This window comes from Staurois parvus, unplaced genomic scaffold (genome assembly GCF_062004578.1).
Source record: "Staurois parvus isolate SC_StPar_1 unplaced genomic scaffold, SC_StPar_1.0 ptg000575l, whole genome shotgun sequence".
In the NCBI taxonomy this organism is placed as follows: domain Eukaryota; kingdom Metazoa; phylum Chordata; class Amphibia; order Anura; family Ranidae; genus Staurois; species Staurois parvus.
The window spans coordinates 8251494-8270353 of NW_028318371.1; the positions used below are offsets into that span (position 1 = coordinate 8251494).

Below are 18860 nucleotides of genomic sequence, written 5' to 3' on the forward strand. Positions count from 1 at the left end.
CCCAGTCACACATTGCCTTCATCAGAGCCCCCAGTCACACATTGCCTTCATCAGAGCCCCCAGTCACACAGTCCTCCCATCACAGAGACCCCTGAACACAGAGCCCCCTCCCCCTGCTCACACAGTCCCCCCATCACAGAGACCCCTCAACATAGAGCCCCCAACTCACACATTCCCCTTGTCGCAACGCAGGATAATTGTTAGGTTCCAGCAGCATGGCATAGGTGGGAGGTAGAAGGCACCTAGAGAAGGCAGACGTCTCATGAATTCTGGGGGAAGCTCTGCATGCCACCTACCCTGGATCAAAGCCATTCCGCCATCACTATAGTAGGGATTGACACCATGGGGTTGATTTACTGAAACTGGAGAGTGCAAAATCTGGTGCAGCTCTACATAGAAACCAATCAGCTTCCAGGTTTTTTTGGCATAGCTTAATTGAACAAGCTGTAGTTAACCCCTTCCAGTCCGGACACTTTTACCCCCTTCCTGTCCAGGCCAATTTTCAGCTTTCAGCGCTATCACAATTTGAATGACAATTGCGCGGTCATGCAACGTTGTACCCATATGAATTTTTTCTGTATTTTTTTGAGACAGATAAAACTTAATTTTGATGGAATTTATTCACCGCTGGGATTTTTATTTTTTTTTGCTATGTAAATGAAAAAATCCAAACATCTTGAAAAAAAGTGTTTTTTTTATAAAATTTTGCAAATAAATAATCTTTCTTCATAAATCTTGGCCAAATTGTATTCAGCTATCTTTTTAGAAAAAAAAATAACCCAAATTAGTTTATAACCAAAAATTAGAATTTTTCAAGAAATGTTTTTACATTTTTATTTTATTTTTTTATGTTATTATTTATGTTTTTTTTTACATACTGTCACCCTAGCAGTACAGTGTCACCATGGTAACACTGTACTACTTGTGAGGGGTGATTTTTTTTTTTTTTCTATAATGATTGCTTTTATACCCATAAAGGCTGTAAAAGCAATCATTTCTCCTCTCTGGCTGCATTCTCGCAGCCATTGGGAAATACCGTGAGAGCTGTGATTGATCACAGCTTGTCACATGGTACAAGGCTGTTGTGAATAGCCCTGTACCATGTGACCTCTGTGATCATTCACAGATTTCACACATAGTAAGCAATGATGTCAGAAGTGACATCTTGTTTACTACTCTTCATGTGATCACTGATTGGCCAATCAGTGATCACATGATCGAGACCTCACACAGAGGTCCCGTACAGCGATCTGTGTTCGGACACAGCGTGCACAGCGGTGCCGTGCGTTCCCAGGGAGTGCGCACAGGCAGGGAAGCAGGAGGACATTTATAAACGGCCACCCGCTCCTGCCCTGCTCCCGTACGCCCGTTTATATACATGGGCCGGACAGGAAGTGGTTAAAAGCTGATTGGCTACCATGCACAGCTGCACCAGATTTTGCACTTTCCAGTTTAGTAAATCAACCCCCATATGTCTTGTCCCTAGAGCATCATTGGTTGTTATGGTACTGGTGGCTGGCCCGGCATACCTTGGCAACTCATGATGCTGATCCAGAGCAAGCTGGACTCAGTGCTTGTGGTAACTTGTGGAAAGACAAATGGTACTACTATAGAGTTCTGCAAGAAGTCTTAAAGGGTTCTGCCACCATCCACCATTGCAGTGGATTTGAGGCTTCAATACCCTACTTGCCTGTATTACAGTGTGCCGAATGGATATCCACCAGTCAGTACCGTAAAAAGTCCGCCTGCTGAGGTTAGTGTGCATTCATAGGATGGGGGTCAGTCCACACAGCTCCTGGTTTTAGGTGAGTACTCAATGGCCTTCATACAGGAGACAAATGGAGACCAGGAAAGCCTGTTTTAGTTGTACATAACTGTCCACTGATGGCTAAGATGGATGATGTTGTAATATATGGTAAAATTACGTTTTTATATGTTAAAAAAAATCTGAAGAATATATTTTAAAAAATATATATTTTTAAAAAGATATTATTTAAAATATATTCTTAAAATTTTTTTAACATATAAAAAAGTAATTTTAACATATATTTGTAAATGCGTTCCAAAAATGTAGATTTGTATTTTTAAAGACATACAGTATATTTGAAATTTATTTTTTTAAATATATATATATATATATATATATATATATATATAAATATATATATATATGTATTGAAATATATATTGAAATATATTGAATATAACCAAAATTGTAGCATTTCAAATATACGGCAATATATTTGGGAAGAGTATTTTTAAAATATATTTAAAAAATATTTTTCTTCCATATGGGAAGGTCCACATCCAGTCCTTTGGCTGTCCCTATCTGGACCTCAATGTCTCCGCTGTCAGCGTGCCTCTCTGAGCCTGTCCGCTATCCCAATGAGGAAGGTGACCGGTCCAGAGAGGCACGCTGATAGATATCTGTGCGGAGAACTTGAAGAACTGGAGGGAGAGAACCTGAGGAGCTGATCTGTACAGCAGAGAGGCTCAGTTCTACTGGGAGAGCATTGCCTTGGAGACATCCCCACATTCTCCTGCCATTCTGCTACCCAGCCAAAGGAGCCGTGCACCTCAGTATCTTCAGAAGCCCCCTCTGTATTCATCTCAGGCTCTCTCCTTCCAGTGTCAGTGCTATTCCGGGGGTATTTGACCGACACCCCCTCACAGGGGGTATTCGACAGGCTCACCCTCACAGGGGGTATTCGACAGGCACCCCCTCACAGGGGGTATTCGACAGGCACCCCCTCACAGGGGGTATTCGACAGGCTCACCCTCACAGGGGGTATTCGACCGGCTCACCCTCACAGGGGGTATTCGACCGGCTCACCCTCACAGGGGGTATTCGACCGGCTCCCCCTCACAGGGGGTATTTGACCGGCACCCCCTCACAGGGGGTATTTGACCGGCACCCCCTCACAGGGGGTATTCGACAGGCACCCCCTCACAGGAGGTATTTGACCGGCACCCCCTCACAGGGGGTATTCGACAGGCACCCCCTCACAGGGGGTATTCGACAGGCACCCCCTCACAGGGGGTATTCGACAGGCACCCCCTCACAGGGGGTATTCGACCGGCTCACCCTCACAGGGGGTATTCGACAGGCACCCCCTCACAGGGGGTATTCGACAGGCACCCCCTCACAGGGGGTATTTGACCGGCACCCCCTCACAGGGGGTATTCGACCGGCACCCCCTCACAGGGGGTATTCAACAGGCACCCCCTCACAGGGGGTATTCAACAGGCACCCCCTCACAGGGGGTATTCCACCGGCTCACCATCACAGGGGGTATTCGACCGGCTCACCCTCACAGGGGGTATTCGACCGGCTCACCCTCACAGGGGGTATTCGACAGGCACCCCCTCACGGGGTATTCGACAGGCACCCCCTCACGGGGTATTCGACAGGCACCCCCTCACAGGGGGTATTCAACAGGCACCCCCTCACGGGGTATTCGACAGGCACCCCCTCACGGGGTATTCGACAGGCACCCCCTCACAGGGGGTATTCGACAGGCACCCCCTCACAGGGGGTATTCGACCGGCTCACCCTCACAGGGGGTATTCGACCGGCTCACCTTCACAGGGGGTATTCGACCGGCTCACCCTCACAGGGGGTATTCGACCGGCTCACCCTCACAGGGGGTATTCGACCGGCTCACCCTCACAGGGGGTATTCGACAGGCACCCCCTCACAGGGGGTATTCGACCGGCTCACCCTCACAGGGGGTATTCGACAGGCACCCCCTCACAGGGGGTATTCGACAGGCACCCCCTCACAGGGGGTATTCGACAGGCACCCCCTCACGGGGTATTCGACAGGCACCCCCTCACAGGGGGTATTCGACCGGCACACCCTCACCGCATGATTTAACTCTATAATGCTTCTCTACAGGGGGTGAGTTTGGTAAGTGGTGCTGCTCATCAAGCTTTGCACCCTGAGTAAAAAAATATTGCAGCATGTGAACAGCCCTGTATGGCTGTTATTTGACAGTTCCGGTGGGCATCTGAGGGGGAAGGTGGTAAAAACGCCAATTCAGAAGCCTGCTTTTACCACTTGCCAACCACCTGTCTGAAAGAGAACAATTTGGTGAGCAGTTGTGCCTATTGTTCCTACCTTCAGATGTTTGTTTATGTACTTGTTTACCTTCCCAGGTCCAAAATGAAAGTAGCCAAGCCCGATCTCGATCCAGCAATGTGCACTCCCTTCTCATTGGCTAAGAGACAATAGTGGGAGCCATTGGCTCCTGCTGTTGTCAATCGCATCCAATGAATAGGGAGCTGGAGTTGGGGCCGAGCTACACACTGTAGGTCTAAGGGAGGGAGTGAACACGCACAAGCTTGCTATGGGGGCAATCAGCAGGAGGGAGGGGCCAGGAGCGTCAGTGGGGGGGAGGGGGGACCCAAAAAGGAGGATGGGGGCTACTCTGTGCAGAACCAGTGCACACAGCAAGTAGATATAACATGTTTGTTAGTTTAAAAAATACATTTATATCACTTTAACCCCTTCCAGTCCGGACACTTTCACCCCCTTCCAGTCCGGACACTTTCACCCCCTTCCAGTCCGGACACTTCCCCCCCCCTTCCAGTCCAGGCCAATTTTCAGCTTTCAGTGCTATCACACTTTGAATGACAATTGCGCGGTCATGCAACACTGTACCCATATGAATTTTTTAGCATTTTTTTTAGACAGATAAAACTTTATTTTGGTGGTATTTATTCACCGCTGGGATTTAAATTTTTTTGCTATATAAATAAAAAAGTCCAAAAATTTTAAAAAAAAGTGTTTTTCTTATAAAACTTTGCAAATAAATAATCTTTCCTCATAAATTGTGGCCAAAATGTATTCAGTTATCTTTTTAGTAAAAAATAGTGACACTGTGCTACTTATGGGGGGTGATGAATATTTTTTATTTTTTTTTTACACTGATTGCTTTTACACCCATAAAAGCTGTAAAAGCAATAATTTCTCCTTCTCTCTGGCTGCATTCTTGCAGCCATTGAGAAATACTGTGATTGGTCACAGCTTGTCACATGGTACAAGGCTGTTGTGAATAGCCCTGTACCATGTGACCTCTGTGATCATTCACAGATTTCACACATAGTAAGCAATGATGTCAGAAGTGACATCTTGTTTACTACTCTTCATGTGATCACTGATTGGCCAATCAGTGATCACATGATCGAGACCTCACACAGAGGTCCCGTACAGCGATCTGTGTTCGGACACAGCGTGCACAGCGGTGCCGTGCGTTCCCAGGGAGTGCGCACAGGCAGGGAAGCAGGAGGACATTTATAAACGGCCACCCGCTCCTGCCCTGCTCCCGTACGCCCGTTTATATACATGGGCCGGACAGGAAGTGGTTAAAAGCTGATTGGCTACCATGCACAGCTGCACCAGATTTTGCACTTTCCAGTTTAGTAAATCAACCCCCATATGTCTTGTCCCTAGAGCATCATTGGTTGTTATGGTACTGGTGGCTGGCCCGGCATACCTTGGCAACTCATGATGCTGATCCAGAGCAAGCTGGACTCAGTACTTGTGGTACCTTGTGGAAAGACAAATGGTACTACTATAGAGTTCTGCAAGAAGTCCTAAAGGGTTCTGCCACCATCCACCATTGCAGTGGATTTGAGGCTTCAATACCCTACTTGCCTGTATTACAGTGTGCCGAATGGATATCCACCAGTCAATACCGTAAAAAGTCCGCCTGCTGAGGTTAGTGTGCATTCATAGGATGGGGGTCAGTCCACACAGCTCCTGGTTTTAGGTGAGTACTCAATGGCCTTCATACAGGAGACAAATGGAGACCAGGAAAGCCTGTTTTAGTTGTACATAACTGTCCACTGATGGCTGAGATGGATGATGTTGTAATATATGGTAAAATTACGTTTTTATATGTTAAAAAAAATCTGAAGAATATATTTTAAAAAATATATATTTTTAAAAAGATATTATTTAAAATATATTCTTAAAATTTTTTTAACATATAAAAAAGTAATTTTAACATATATTTGTAAATGCGTTCCAAAAATGTAGATTTGTATTTTTAAAGACATACAGTATATTTGAAATTTATTTTTTTAAATATATATATATATATATATATATAAATATATATATATGTATTGAAATATATTGAATATAACCAAAATTGTAGCATTTCAAATATACGGCAATATATTTGGGAAGAGTATTTTTAAAATATATTTAAAAAATATTTTTCTTCCATATGGGAAGGTCCACATCCAGTCCTTTGGCTGTCCCTATCTGGACCTCAATGTCTCCGCTGTCAGCGTGCCTCTCTGAGCCTGTCCGCTATCCCGGTGAGGAAGGTGACCGGTCCAGAGAGGCACGCTGATAGATATCTGTGCGGAGAACTTGAAGAACTGGAGGGAGAGAACCTGAGGAGCCGATCTGTACAGCAGAGAGGTTCGGTTCTACTGGGAGAGCATTGCCTTGGAGACATCCCCACATTCTCCTGCCATTCTGCTACCCAGCCAAAGGAGCCGTGCACCTCAGTATCTTCAGAAGCCCCCTCTGTATTCATCTCAGGCTCTCTCCTTCCAGTGTCAGTGCTATTCCGGGGGTATTTGACCGACACCCCCTCACAGGGGGTATTCGACAGGCACCCCCTCACAGGGGGTATTCGACCAGCTCACCCTCACAGGGGGTATTCGACAGGCACCCCCTCACAGGGGGTATTCGACCGGCTCCCCCTCACAGGGGGTATTCGACCGGCTCCCCCTCACAGGGGGTATTTGACCGGCACCCCCTCACAGGGGGTATTTGACCGGCACCCCCTCACAGGGGGTATTCGACAGGCACCCCCTCACAGGAGGTATTGGACCGGCACCCCCTCACAGGGGGTATTTGACAGGCACCCCCTCACAGGGGGTATTCGACCGGCACCCCCTCACAGGGGGTATTCGACAGGCACCCCCTCACAGGGGGTATTCGACCGGCTCACCCTCACAGGGGGTATTCGACCGGCTCACCCTCACAGGGGGTATTCGACAGGCACCCCCTCACAGGGGGTATTCGACAGGCACCCCCTCACAGGGGGTATTCGACAGGCACCCCCTCACAGGGGGTATTCGACCGGCACCCCCTCACAGGGGGTATTCGACAGGCTCACCCTCACAGGGGGTATTCGACAGGCGCCCCCTCACAGGGGGTATTCGACAGGCACCCCCTCACAGGGGGTATTCGACAGGCACCCCCTCACGGGGTATTCGACAGGCACCCCCTCACAGGGGGTATTCGACCGGCACCCCCTCACCGCCTGATTTAACTCTATAATGCTTCTCTACAGGGGGTGAGTTTGGTAAGTGGTGCTGCTCATCAAGCTTTGCACCCTGAGTAAAAAAATATTGCAGCATGTGAACAGCCCTGTCTGGCTGTTATTTGACAGTTCCGGTGGGCATCTGAGGGGGAAGGTGGTAAAAACACCAATTCAGAAGCCTGCTTTTACCACTTGCCAACCACCTGTCTGAAAGAGAACAATTTGGTGAGCAGTTGTGCCTATTGTTCCTACCTTCAGATGTTTGTTTATGTACTTGTTTACCTTCCCAGGTCCAAAATGAAAGTAGCCAAGCCCGATCTCGATCCAGCAATGTGCACTCCCTTCTCATTGGCTAAGAGACAATAGTGGGAGCCATTGGCTCCTGCTGTTGTCAATCGCATCCAATGAATAGGGAGCTGGAGTTGGGGCCGAGCTACACACTGTAGGTCTACGGGAGGGAGTGAACATGCACGAGCTTGCTATGGGGGCAATCAGCAGGAGGGAGGGGCCAGGAGCGTCAGTGGGGGGGAGGGGGGACCCAAAAAGGAGGATGGGGGCTACTCTGTGCAGAACCAGTGCACACAGCAAGTAGATATAACATGTTTGTTAGTTTAAAAAATACATTTATATCACTTTAACCCCTTCCAGTCCGGACACTTTCACCCCCTTCCAGTCCGGACACTTTCACCCCCTTCCAGTCCGGACACTTTCACCCCCTTCCAGTCCGGACACTTTCACCCCCTTCCAGTCCGGACACTTTCACCCCCTTCCAGTCCGGACACTTTCCCCCCCTTCCAGTCCAGGCCAATTTTCAGCTTTCAGTGCTATCACACTTTGAATGACAATTGCGCGGTCATGCAACACTGTACCCATATGAATTTTTTAGCATTTTTTTTAGACAGATAAAACTTTATTTTGGTGGTATTTATTCACCGCTGGGATTTAAATTTTTTTGCTATATAAATAAAAAAGTCCAAAAATTTAAAAAAAAAAGTGTTTTTCTTATAAAACTTTGCAAATAAATAATCTTTCTTCATAAATTGTGGCCAAAATGTATTCAGTTATCTTTTTAGTAAAAAAAAAAAAAAAAAAAAAAAACCAAATTAGTTTATAATTTTTCCAATTTTTTTTTACTTTTTTATTTTTTTTTTATATATATTATTATTTGTGTGGGTTTTTTTACATACTGTCACCCTAGTAGTACAGTGTCACCATAGGGGCGTTTGCGGAGCGGTAACACCACTCAAACTGCATTATAGGCGTTTGTGGGGCGTTATTAACGCTCGGCAAACGCCTAGCAACCGCCGCTAAACCGCGCATGCGGCGTTTGCGGAGCGTTTGCCGAGCGTTAAAAAATGCTCCGCAAACGCCGGACCAACGCTTGCCAAACGCTATAGGGGCGTTTGGCAAGCGTTGGTAAAACAGCCAAGTGTGAACGAGCCCTTAATGCCAAATTTGCACTTGGCTTAGTGCAGTGTTTCTCAACTCCAGTCCTCATGGACCCCCAACAGGTCATGTTTTCAGGATTTCCATTATTTTGCACAGGTGATTTGATCTGTTTCACTGCCTTAGTAATTACCACAGCTGTTTCATCTGAGGGAAATCCTGAAAACATGACCTGTTGGGGGTCCATGAGGACTGGAGTTGAGAAACACTGGCTTAGTGTATGAGGTGAAGCTGTGTTCACTAGGAATACTCAGTCATGTGCAAGGACCGCATTCCCTAAGCCAAGTTAAAATTCACTTTCCTGAGTGAAAAGCTCATACATTCTCATTTAGAAAGCCACAGTGTCTGAACATAGCCCCCCTATGGACGTGTACACTTACCAAGCCATGTTCCCTTGCCTCCTTCCTGCTGGTGTGAAGAACAGAAAACAAAAGCGCACCAAACTTGCGCGTTTCGAGGGGGGATCCCTTCTTCCTCAGAGCTCTGAGGAAGAGGACTTTTCCCAGAGCTCTGAGGAAGAAGGGATCCCCCTACGAAATGCGTCAGCTTTCCCCTCTCGATGGGATTTGCACGTTTCTCCTATTCCAGTACTTCAACTTTGGATTTTATGTGCCTTATATATGGACACTTTTGTGAGTATATTTCTTATTTCAATAAATTTACCATTTGCTTACTTGGTGCGCTTTTGTTTTTTGTTCTTCACTACAGTGTGTATCGGGTTTCCCCAGCCTCGTGTTAGACCTATGACCGGTTTTTGGACGAACTTTCAAATATTGTTCCATCGGCCCACTTCTGATGTGGGTCCCTGAGCGCAGGAGGAGTTGTATTTAGAGAGAGGAAGGGATATAATACACAAAGTAATATAATACACAACATCCCTAATGAATACGGGGGGGTCCTCTTTTTTGTTGGGACTTTAACGGCACAATTTACTTGTATGATAAATTTCAACAATTCAAAGGAGATTTTTTTATCAAAACAGTATGAAATTGTATTTCTATAATCTTCAAAAATAAACATAAAGCTACAATACATATTGCGGCGGTGTGATCAGAGATGGTATTGAAAATCTAATCATGGATCATGCATGGTTCGCACTCGACGCGTTTCGAGATCAACAAATAGTAGGTGCGCCTAGTTCTTAAACTTAAAATTTCTTGAGGGTTTATGATATCCAGTTGATATTAATATTGCTTTTTATTCACATTGCAGCACTGCCCTATCAGTACCAACCAGCAGGTAATCTTGTTGATGGTACATTTGGGCGGGGCCCCTTCAGGAGGCATTTGGGCGGCACTCTCCATCCACTGGTCTCAGTTTTTTCTTTATTAATTTTTGTTTCATCATTTTTGCCTGAGATCTATGAGAAATCCGTGGCTGTGTTCACATAACAATAACTAATGAACCACTTCCAGACCGGACACTTTCACCCCCTTCCTGTCCAGGGCGATTTTCAGCTTTCAGCGCTGTCACACTTTGAATGACAATTGCGCGGTCATGCAATACTGTACCCATATGAATTGTTTACCATTTTTTTGAGACAGATAAAACTTTATTTTGGTGGTATTTATTCACCGCTGGGATTTTTATTTTTTTTGCTATGTAAATGAAAAAGTCCAAAAAGTTTTAAAAAAAAGTGTTTTTTTTTAAATAAAATTTTGCAAATAAATCATATTTCATCATAAATCTTGGCCAAAATTTATTCTGTTATTTTTTAGTAAAAAAAAAATCCAAAATTAGTTTATAACCAAAAATTATAATTTTAAAAATTTTTTTTATATTTTTATTTTATTTTTTTATATTATTATTGTTTATTTATTTATTTATTTTTTACATACTGTCACCCTAGCAGTACAGTGTCACCATGGTGACACTGTACTACTTGTGGGGGGTGATGAAGATTTTTTTTTTTACACTGATTGCTTTTACACCCATATAGGATGTAAAAGCAATCATTTCTCTTTCTCTCTGTCTGCATTCTTGCAGTCATTGAGAAGTACTGAGTGAGCTGTGATTGGTCACAGCTTGTCACATGGTACAAGGCTGTTGTGAATAGCCCTGTACCGTGTGACCTCTGTGATCATTCACAGATTTCACATGTAGTAAGCAATGATGTCACAAGTGACATCTTGCTTACTACTTTGCATGTGATCACTGATTGGCCAATCAGTGATCACATGATCGGGACCTCGTACAGAGGTCCCGTCCGATGATCGGTGTTTCACTGCGTCCGAAGGACACAGCGGGCAACGGATCGCGGTGCTGCGCGCTCCCAGGGAGCGTGCACAGCTAGAAAAGGCGGGTGCCGTTTATGAACGGCAACCCGCCCCTGGACTGCCACCGCCCTGCCGTTTATAAACAGCAGGCGGACGGAAAGAGGTTAATATTTCCTGGCGGTTTTTACCTCACATGGAATCATGTAAGTGTATAACCATATTGTAAAGTATCAAATTGTTTGCAATAATTTTATTGCATCATGTATATTGATATATATGTGTTTGTTATAGACGTCATGCCTTCTTGAGCACGTCCGAAGAAGAGATTTTTGTTGATCTCGAAACGCGTCGAGTGCGACCCATGCATGATCCATGATTAGATTTGCAATACCATCTCCGATGACACCGCCGCAATATGTATTGTAGCTTTATGTTTATTTTTGAAGATTGTACAAATAAAATTTCATACTGTTTTTATAAAAAAAAATCTCTTTTGAATTGTTGAAATTTATCATACAAGTAAATTGAGCCGTTAAAGTCCCACCAAAAAAGAGGACTTTTCCCGCCCTTGAGGTGTTGTATTTATTTCCTTCCTGCTGGTGTCAGAGCGTAGACAGGGGTATGACATCCTGGCACCCCGCTCCCCATGTGACCGTGTCCGGGCCTGGTGATTGGCCTCTCAGGCTGAACACTGTCAGCTAAGGGAAGGTGACATTCTCCCCCATACCCAGAAGCCTTCTATGTTCTATTAGGGAGGGCCCCAGTGGTTTGGGGGAATTGGTGAGTGAGGGTGGCTGAGTATGTTGGAGGGAATGGGCAAAGGGTTGACACTGTCACCTGTAAGGAAACGTGTCCCTTCGTCATATCCAATTCTTTTAAATATTCCTAATTTAGTGTAGAAACATTAGTGCAAAAGATATATATATATCTATTCTCAATTAATATCAAAAAATATCAAAATTATGTGCAAAACTATTTTTCAGTGCATAAGTAATTTAAATAATTAAATTTGTGAATATAAAAATTGTCCAATTTTTAATTTCTTCAAATGTCCAAACAAATCCTTTTCAAATTCAGGTCCTCTCAAAGAAATTGTGCCAAAATCCACCACCAAAGTAAAGTTGGGTAACTCACCAGAGCTCCATGCTGATCAATCTCTAGATCAGCAAAAAACGCTTTTTGCTCTGGGAGCAGATGCAATAAATCAACTTCTCAGGTGTGATGATCAATAGCTACACAATCATCCATAAGGTAGGTATCCACCACTCAATATAACGGTTCCAGGAGCATTATATCACTCTCTCTTTTTACATCTCTCCACCGAGGTCATGTTTGGGAATGAAAGAGAAAATCATGGTGCAGCCATTTTTTTTATAAAAGTATCCAACAATTTAATAAAGATTTACACTCACAAAAAGGGTGTCTTCACTGACACCAGTATAACAGCATAAAACAGCAAATGGTACAACAGTCTCCTGCTCCCCGCACACTCACTACAGCGCTCGTGACTCAATCCTCTCCACAGACGTCAGCATCCAGCAAGCCCTACTAGTTTCGTCATGAATGACGTCTTCAAGGGGCGGCGCAGACACCGCAGTGTCAGTGAAGAAACCCTTTTTGTGAGTTTAAATCTTTATTAAATTGTTGGATACTTTTATAAAAAAACTGGCTGCACCATGATTTTTTTCTTTCATTCCCAAACATGACCTCGGTGGAGAGATATAAAAAGAGAGTGTGATATAAGGCTCCTGGAACCGTTATATTGAGTGGTGGATACCTACCTTATGGATGATTGTGTAGCTATTGATCATCACACCTGAGAAGTTGATTTATTTCATCTGCTCCCAGATCTAGAGATTGATCAGCATGGAGCTCTGGTGAGTTACCCAACTTTACTTTGGTGGTGGATTTTGGCACAATTTCTTTGAGAGCACCTGAATTTGAAAAGGATTTGTTTGGACATTTGAAGAAATTCAAAATTGGACAATTTTTATATTCACAAATTTAATTATTTAAATTACTTATGCACTAAAAAATAGTTTTGCACATCATTTTGATATTTTTTGATATTAATTGAGAATAGATATATATATCTTTTGCACTAATGTTTCTACACTAAATTAGGAATAGTTTGTGGTTTTAGCGCATTCCTTTATTTAAAAGAATTGGATATGACGAAGGGACAAGTTTACTTACAGGTGACAGTGTCAACCCTTTGCCCATTCCCTCCAACATACTCAGCCACCCTCACTCACCAATTCCCCCAAACCACTGGGGCCCTCCCTAATAGAACATAGAAGGCTTCTGGGTATGGGGGAGAATGTCACCTTCCCTTAGCTGACAGTGTTCGGCCTGAGAGGCCAATCACCAGGCCCGGACACGGTCACATGGAGAGCGGGGTGTCAGGATGTCATACCCCTGTCTACGCTCTGACACCAGCAGGAAGGAAATAAATACAACACCTCAAGGGCGGGAAAAGTCCTCTTTTTTGGTGGGACTTTAAAGGCTCAATTTACTTGTATGATAAATTTCAACAATTCAAAAGAGATTTTTTTTATAAAAACAGTATGAAATTTTATTTCTACAATCTTCAAAAATAAACATAAAGCTACAATACATATTGCGGCGGTGTCATCGGAGATGGTATTGCAAATCTAATCATGGATCATGCTTGGTTCGCACTCGACGCGTTTCGTGATCAACAAAAATCTCTTCTTCAGAAGTGCTCAAGAAGGCATGACGTCTATAACAAACATATATATATCAATATACATGATGCAATCAAATTATTGTAAACAATTTTATACTTTACAATATGGTTATACTATGGCATTCCTTTATTTAAATTATAGCACTAAGAAATTTATTTGGTTTCTTTGAGGTGGAATTGCTGCTTTAAAGTATTATGGGTGTGGCGCTTTTATTACACTTGTGATATATCCAATTCTACCAAAAATTTTTATTGCTCCAATTTGCACAGATGCTTGAGGCCGCCTTGTATTTGTCACATTGTTATTTTATTGGCATTTTTTTTTTATATTGCTAGAAATGTATCTACTGGTGTCACTCATTATGTCATCAATTTCCAGACCGTTAACAGTTAACCCGATTGTCTGGTAATGTTGTCATGTCACACGGTGGTGACGTCTTCCAGTCCCAACTTTCTGTGCATTATACACCACTAATCATATCAAACGGTGCCCATGTGGTAAAGAGAACCTGCACTGGACTTCATGCCACCGCTGACGTCCATGGCCTTATCACATTTACCCAAATACTTGACTTTTTTTCACAAAAGCAATTACCGAAATGAGATGCATGTGTTTTGAAGTAAGTCGAACAATTATCTGATACGCGGCAAGTAGCTAATCTGTGTTAAAATTAGATCCAACACAGGCTGACGGTGAAATGTCTCTCTCTGTCTGTTTCGTAGTCTGAGGACCTCGGTGCGTGCGCCCAGTTCGAGAACAGCCGTAACAGGAACATGATGCCCAGTTCTAGCTGCGTCTTTCCTACCTTCACCCTGAGAAAGCCTTCTTCCGAGACCGACATCGAGAACTGGGCCTCCAAGCACTTCAACAAGCACACGCAAGGCTTGTTCCGGCGGAAGGTCTCCATCGCCAATATGCTGGCCTGGAGCAGCGAGTCCATCAAGAAGCCCATGATTATGACCTCCGACCGCAATGTAAAGAAAGAGGCCTGCGACATCTTCAAGCTCATCCAGATGTACATGGGCGACCGGAAATCCAAGGCTGACCAGCTCAACATAGCTTTAGAGGTTGCCACCAAAGGATGGAGCATGCAGGGATTGAGGGATGAGCTGTACATCCAACTGTGCCGGCAGACCACCGAGAACTTCCGCTATGAGAGCCTGGCTCGGGGTTGGGAATTAATGACCATCTGTTTGGCTTTTTTTCCACCGACGCCTAAGTTTCACTCTTACTTGGAAGGATATATCTATCGGCACATGGACCCGGTGAATGATACTAAAGGTAAGATGAAAACCTTTACCTGCTCATATTCTGTAGCTGAAAAAAATGGTCATTGAAACTGAGCTATTGAGGTATGTCAACACATGAGGGTAAAGCAGCCCATTTATTATAAATTATGGATGGGCTGCTAACAATGGCAACGGCCCAACTATTGTACCTGATGCCTTTTTTTCCCCACAGTGCAGGACAATGCCTGGCGTGGGGTGGGCTGCAGTGTGAGTGTGTTGCCCTCTACTATAACAGTCACACAGAATCCATTGAGAGCCCCAAACGTCCGAGTGCCCAGGGTTGTATAATGATAACATTGATTCACAGCAGAATACAGCCAACGCGTTTCGGAGGACAAAACACACTCCTTTTTCATCAGGGCTTAAGAATTCTTTGCTGCATTCGCTAACACTGGTGTAACCTGCCCTCCTGGAAGTTTCTAGCCGTAATTCAGAGGGCAGGTTTATTTGGCATCTGCTCACCTGAGTCTATTTAACCACTTGCCGTCTGGCCGCTGTATATAAACGGACGGACGGTGGCAGTGCATGGGCGTTTTGCCGTTCATAAACAGTGCCTGCCATTTTGGATTGTGCGCACTCCCTGGGAGCACACTTCATGTCCAATTAAAATAAACAGTGTAGCGCTAACAATACTAAAAATACGTGAATAGGTGAGTAAAATACACAAACTAAATACCGTATTTTCCTGCGTATAAGACGACCCCCTACTTTTCCTGCTAAAATGTAGTGTTTGGGCTATACTCGCCGTATAAGACTACCCCTCTTCCAATGCACACCAGTGGGAGGAATAGTGTCCCATCATTGGTATTAGTGGGAGGAATAGTGCCCCATCATTGGTGTCAGTGGGAGGAATAGTGCCCCATCATTGGTGTCAGTGGGAGGAATAGTGCCCCATCATTGGTATTAGTGGGAGGAATAGTGCCCCATCATTGGTGTCAGTGGGAGGAATAGTGCCCCATCATTGGTGTCAGTGGGAGGAATAGTGCCCCATCATTGGTGTCAGTGGGAGGAATAGTGTCCCATCATTGGTATTAGTGGGAGGAATAGTGCCCCATCATTGGTGTCAGTGGGAGGAATAGTGTCCCATCATTGGTATTAGTGGGAGGAATAGTGCCCCATCATTGGTGTCAGTGGGAGGAATAGTGCCCCATCATTGGTGTCAGTGGGAGGAATAGTGCCCCATCATTGGTGTCAGTGGGAGGAATAGTGCCCCATCATTGGTGTCAGTGGGAGGAATAGTGCCCCATCATTGGTGTCAGTGGGAGGAATAGTGTCCCAACATTGGTGTCAGTGGGAGGAATAGTGTCCCATCATTGGTGTCAGTGGGGGGTGGAATAGTGCCCCATCATTGGTGTCAGTGGGTGGAATAGTGTCCCAACATTGGTGTCAGTGGGAGGAATAGTGTCCCATCATTGGTGTCAGTGGGGGGTGGAATAGTGCCCCATCATTGGTGTCAGTGGGTGGAATAGTGCCCCATCATTGGTGTCAGTGGGGGGGGGAGGAATAGTGCCCTATCGTTGGTGTCAGTGGGAGGAATAGTGCCCCATCATTAGTATCAGTGACACCAATGATGGGACACTATTCCTCCCACTGACACCAATCACAATTGCTGACCCCTGTTCTAGTATGGTGTTGCTGCAGCCAGCATATGTGGTTGCAGCAGCACCTCTACACGGCACACTTTCCAGCCGCTCCTTCACTCGACTTTCGCAGGGCCGCTCGGCTCCGCCTCCTCGACGGTGATTGGCCGCCTGTGTGCCTTTCCTGAGCTACAGTTCTGGCGGCCTATCACCGGTGAGGAGGCGGAGCCGAGCAGCCGCGCGAACATCCAGTGGCCGAAGTGAAGGAGCAGCCGCACTTCCTGGACCGGATCGTCGTGGGACCGGATCCAGGTAAGAAACAGCAGCCCCTGCCCACCCCTGTACTTAGTGTCCCTTCCGTTGGAAGGGGGGGGCGGCGGCAGCACCGCGCCGCCCCCCTAAAAAGTGTCAGTATGCCGTATACCGGCGTATAAGACGACCCCCGACTTTTGAGAGGATTTTCAAGGGGTAAAAAGTCGTCTTATACGCCGGAAAATACGGTACATATAAAACCATCCCCTTAATGTACACATCGGGGGAGATTTACAAAAATCAATCAATCAATGGTGTCATGAATTCCCTCTCATAGGGAATATCCAGTGCACAGGGTGAAATATACAACCCTAATTAAATAATGTGAAAAAAAAACAATAGTGCACATCAACTGTGAACGAATAATAAATTCCAAGATTTCAGAAAAACTTCAGTGGTCCTCCCACTTCACTCTTCATGCAAATATCGTGCTGTGTACGTGATACACACGTGCCAATCCTTCAATATCCGAAGTGCCCCCTCACCTCCTTACTTAGACCCCACAGGGCCAGCTCTCTTTAGGGATCAACCGATCCTGTAAGTACAGATTCCTCTCAGGACTTCCCCTCACCGATGGTAAGCGTCCCCAGCCTTCACCAGACTAGCAGCCAGCTCCTCCCAGGGTCATAATGAAATACAAGCAGAGACCCTCCATAGTGTAACCGGTTCATTAGATAAACATCCAAATTAAAAAGTATTGCACTCACATTAAAACGTCTTGTCCTCCAGCTTTCTACCACATGCTATGGGTGTACTGCATGGGTATCTGAACATGGTGATCCAATATGGCCCCCACGCCGGAAATGACGTCACCGCGTTACCGGAAGTTCCTCCCCACGTACCGTTTAACACGTGACTTCCTCAGGGTCATGTCCAGACACTTTTACCCCCTACCCGTCCAGGCCAATTTTCAGCTTTCAGTGCTGTCGCATTTTGAATGACAATTGGGCGGTCATGCAACACTGTACCCATATGAATTTTTTCAAATTTTTTGAGACAGATAAAACTTTATTTTGGTGGTATTTATTCACCACTGGGATTTTTATTTATTTTGCTATATAGTCCAAAAATTTTGAAAAAAAGAGTTTTTCTTATAATATTTTGCAAATAAATAATCTTTCTTCATAAATCTTGCACTTTTTTTCAGTTATCTATTAGTAAAAAGAAAATAACCCAAATTCGTTTATAACCAAAAAATATAATTTTTCCAAAAAAATTTTACATTTTTATTTTATTTTTTTATATTATTATTTATGGGTTTTTTTTAACATACTGTCACCCTAGCAGTACAGTGATAAAGATTTATTTATTTTTTTTACACTGATTGCTTTTACACCCATAGAGGCTGTAAAATCAATAATTTCTCCTTCTCTCTGGCTGCATTCTTGCAGTCATTGAGAAATACTGTGAGAGCTGTGATTGGTCACAGCTTGTCACATGGTACAAGGCTGTGTTGTGAATAGCCCTGTACCCAGTGGTGTATTTAGGATTCGTGCTGCCATAGGCAACACAAAAATTGGCTCCCCCTCCCCCCACATGGAGAGATACCCTGACACCAACAAACACCCCCCTCCCCCACGAAGAGTGCCTGACATTGACCAACAACACCCCACCTGAGAAGAGAGCCTTCCACTAGCACCGCCCCCCATACACTGGCAGCCCCCCTCCCCACCCTGGCAAGAGAGAAGACATTCACCTTCACAGCTCCAGGCATCCCCGGGAACAAGAGTCAAGCTCTGCATACACCACCAAGCAGCCTGCAGCCTCTCTCAGATCCCACCTGGTCCCCATGCTGTGTGTGTCTCTTCTTCCATTCCTTCTTTAGTTGGGCAGCGCTGCCCCTCTGAAAAATGCCGCTGCCCCCTGGAAGATGCCGCCCTAGGCAAATGCCTTGTTTGCCTTGTGGTAAATACACCCCTGCCTGTACCATGTGACCTCTGTGATCATTCACAGATTTCACACGTAGTAAGCAATGATGTCAGAATGCGACATCTTGCTTACACCTATTCATGTGATC

The 18860-nt window shown here is 44.9% G+C and overlaps 1 protein-coding gene across 2 annotated transcripts in view; it reads left to right on the forward strand.

Annotated features, from left to right (window-relative positions):
* Window positions 1-18860, forward strand: part of ARHGAP39 (Rho GTPase activating protein 39) — a 368562-nt gene that overhangs the window by 222421 nt on the left and 127281 nt on the right. For both annotated transcript variants that reach the window (XM_089692101.1, XM_089692102.1), the window contains exon 4: window positions 14385-14943. In XM_089692101.1, coding sequence (XP_089548227.1) covers window positions 14385-14943 — 559 coding nt within the window. The remainder of the gene's footprint in view (window positions 1-14384; window positions 14944-18860) is intronic.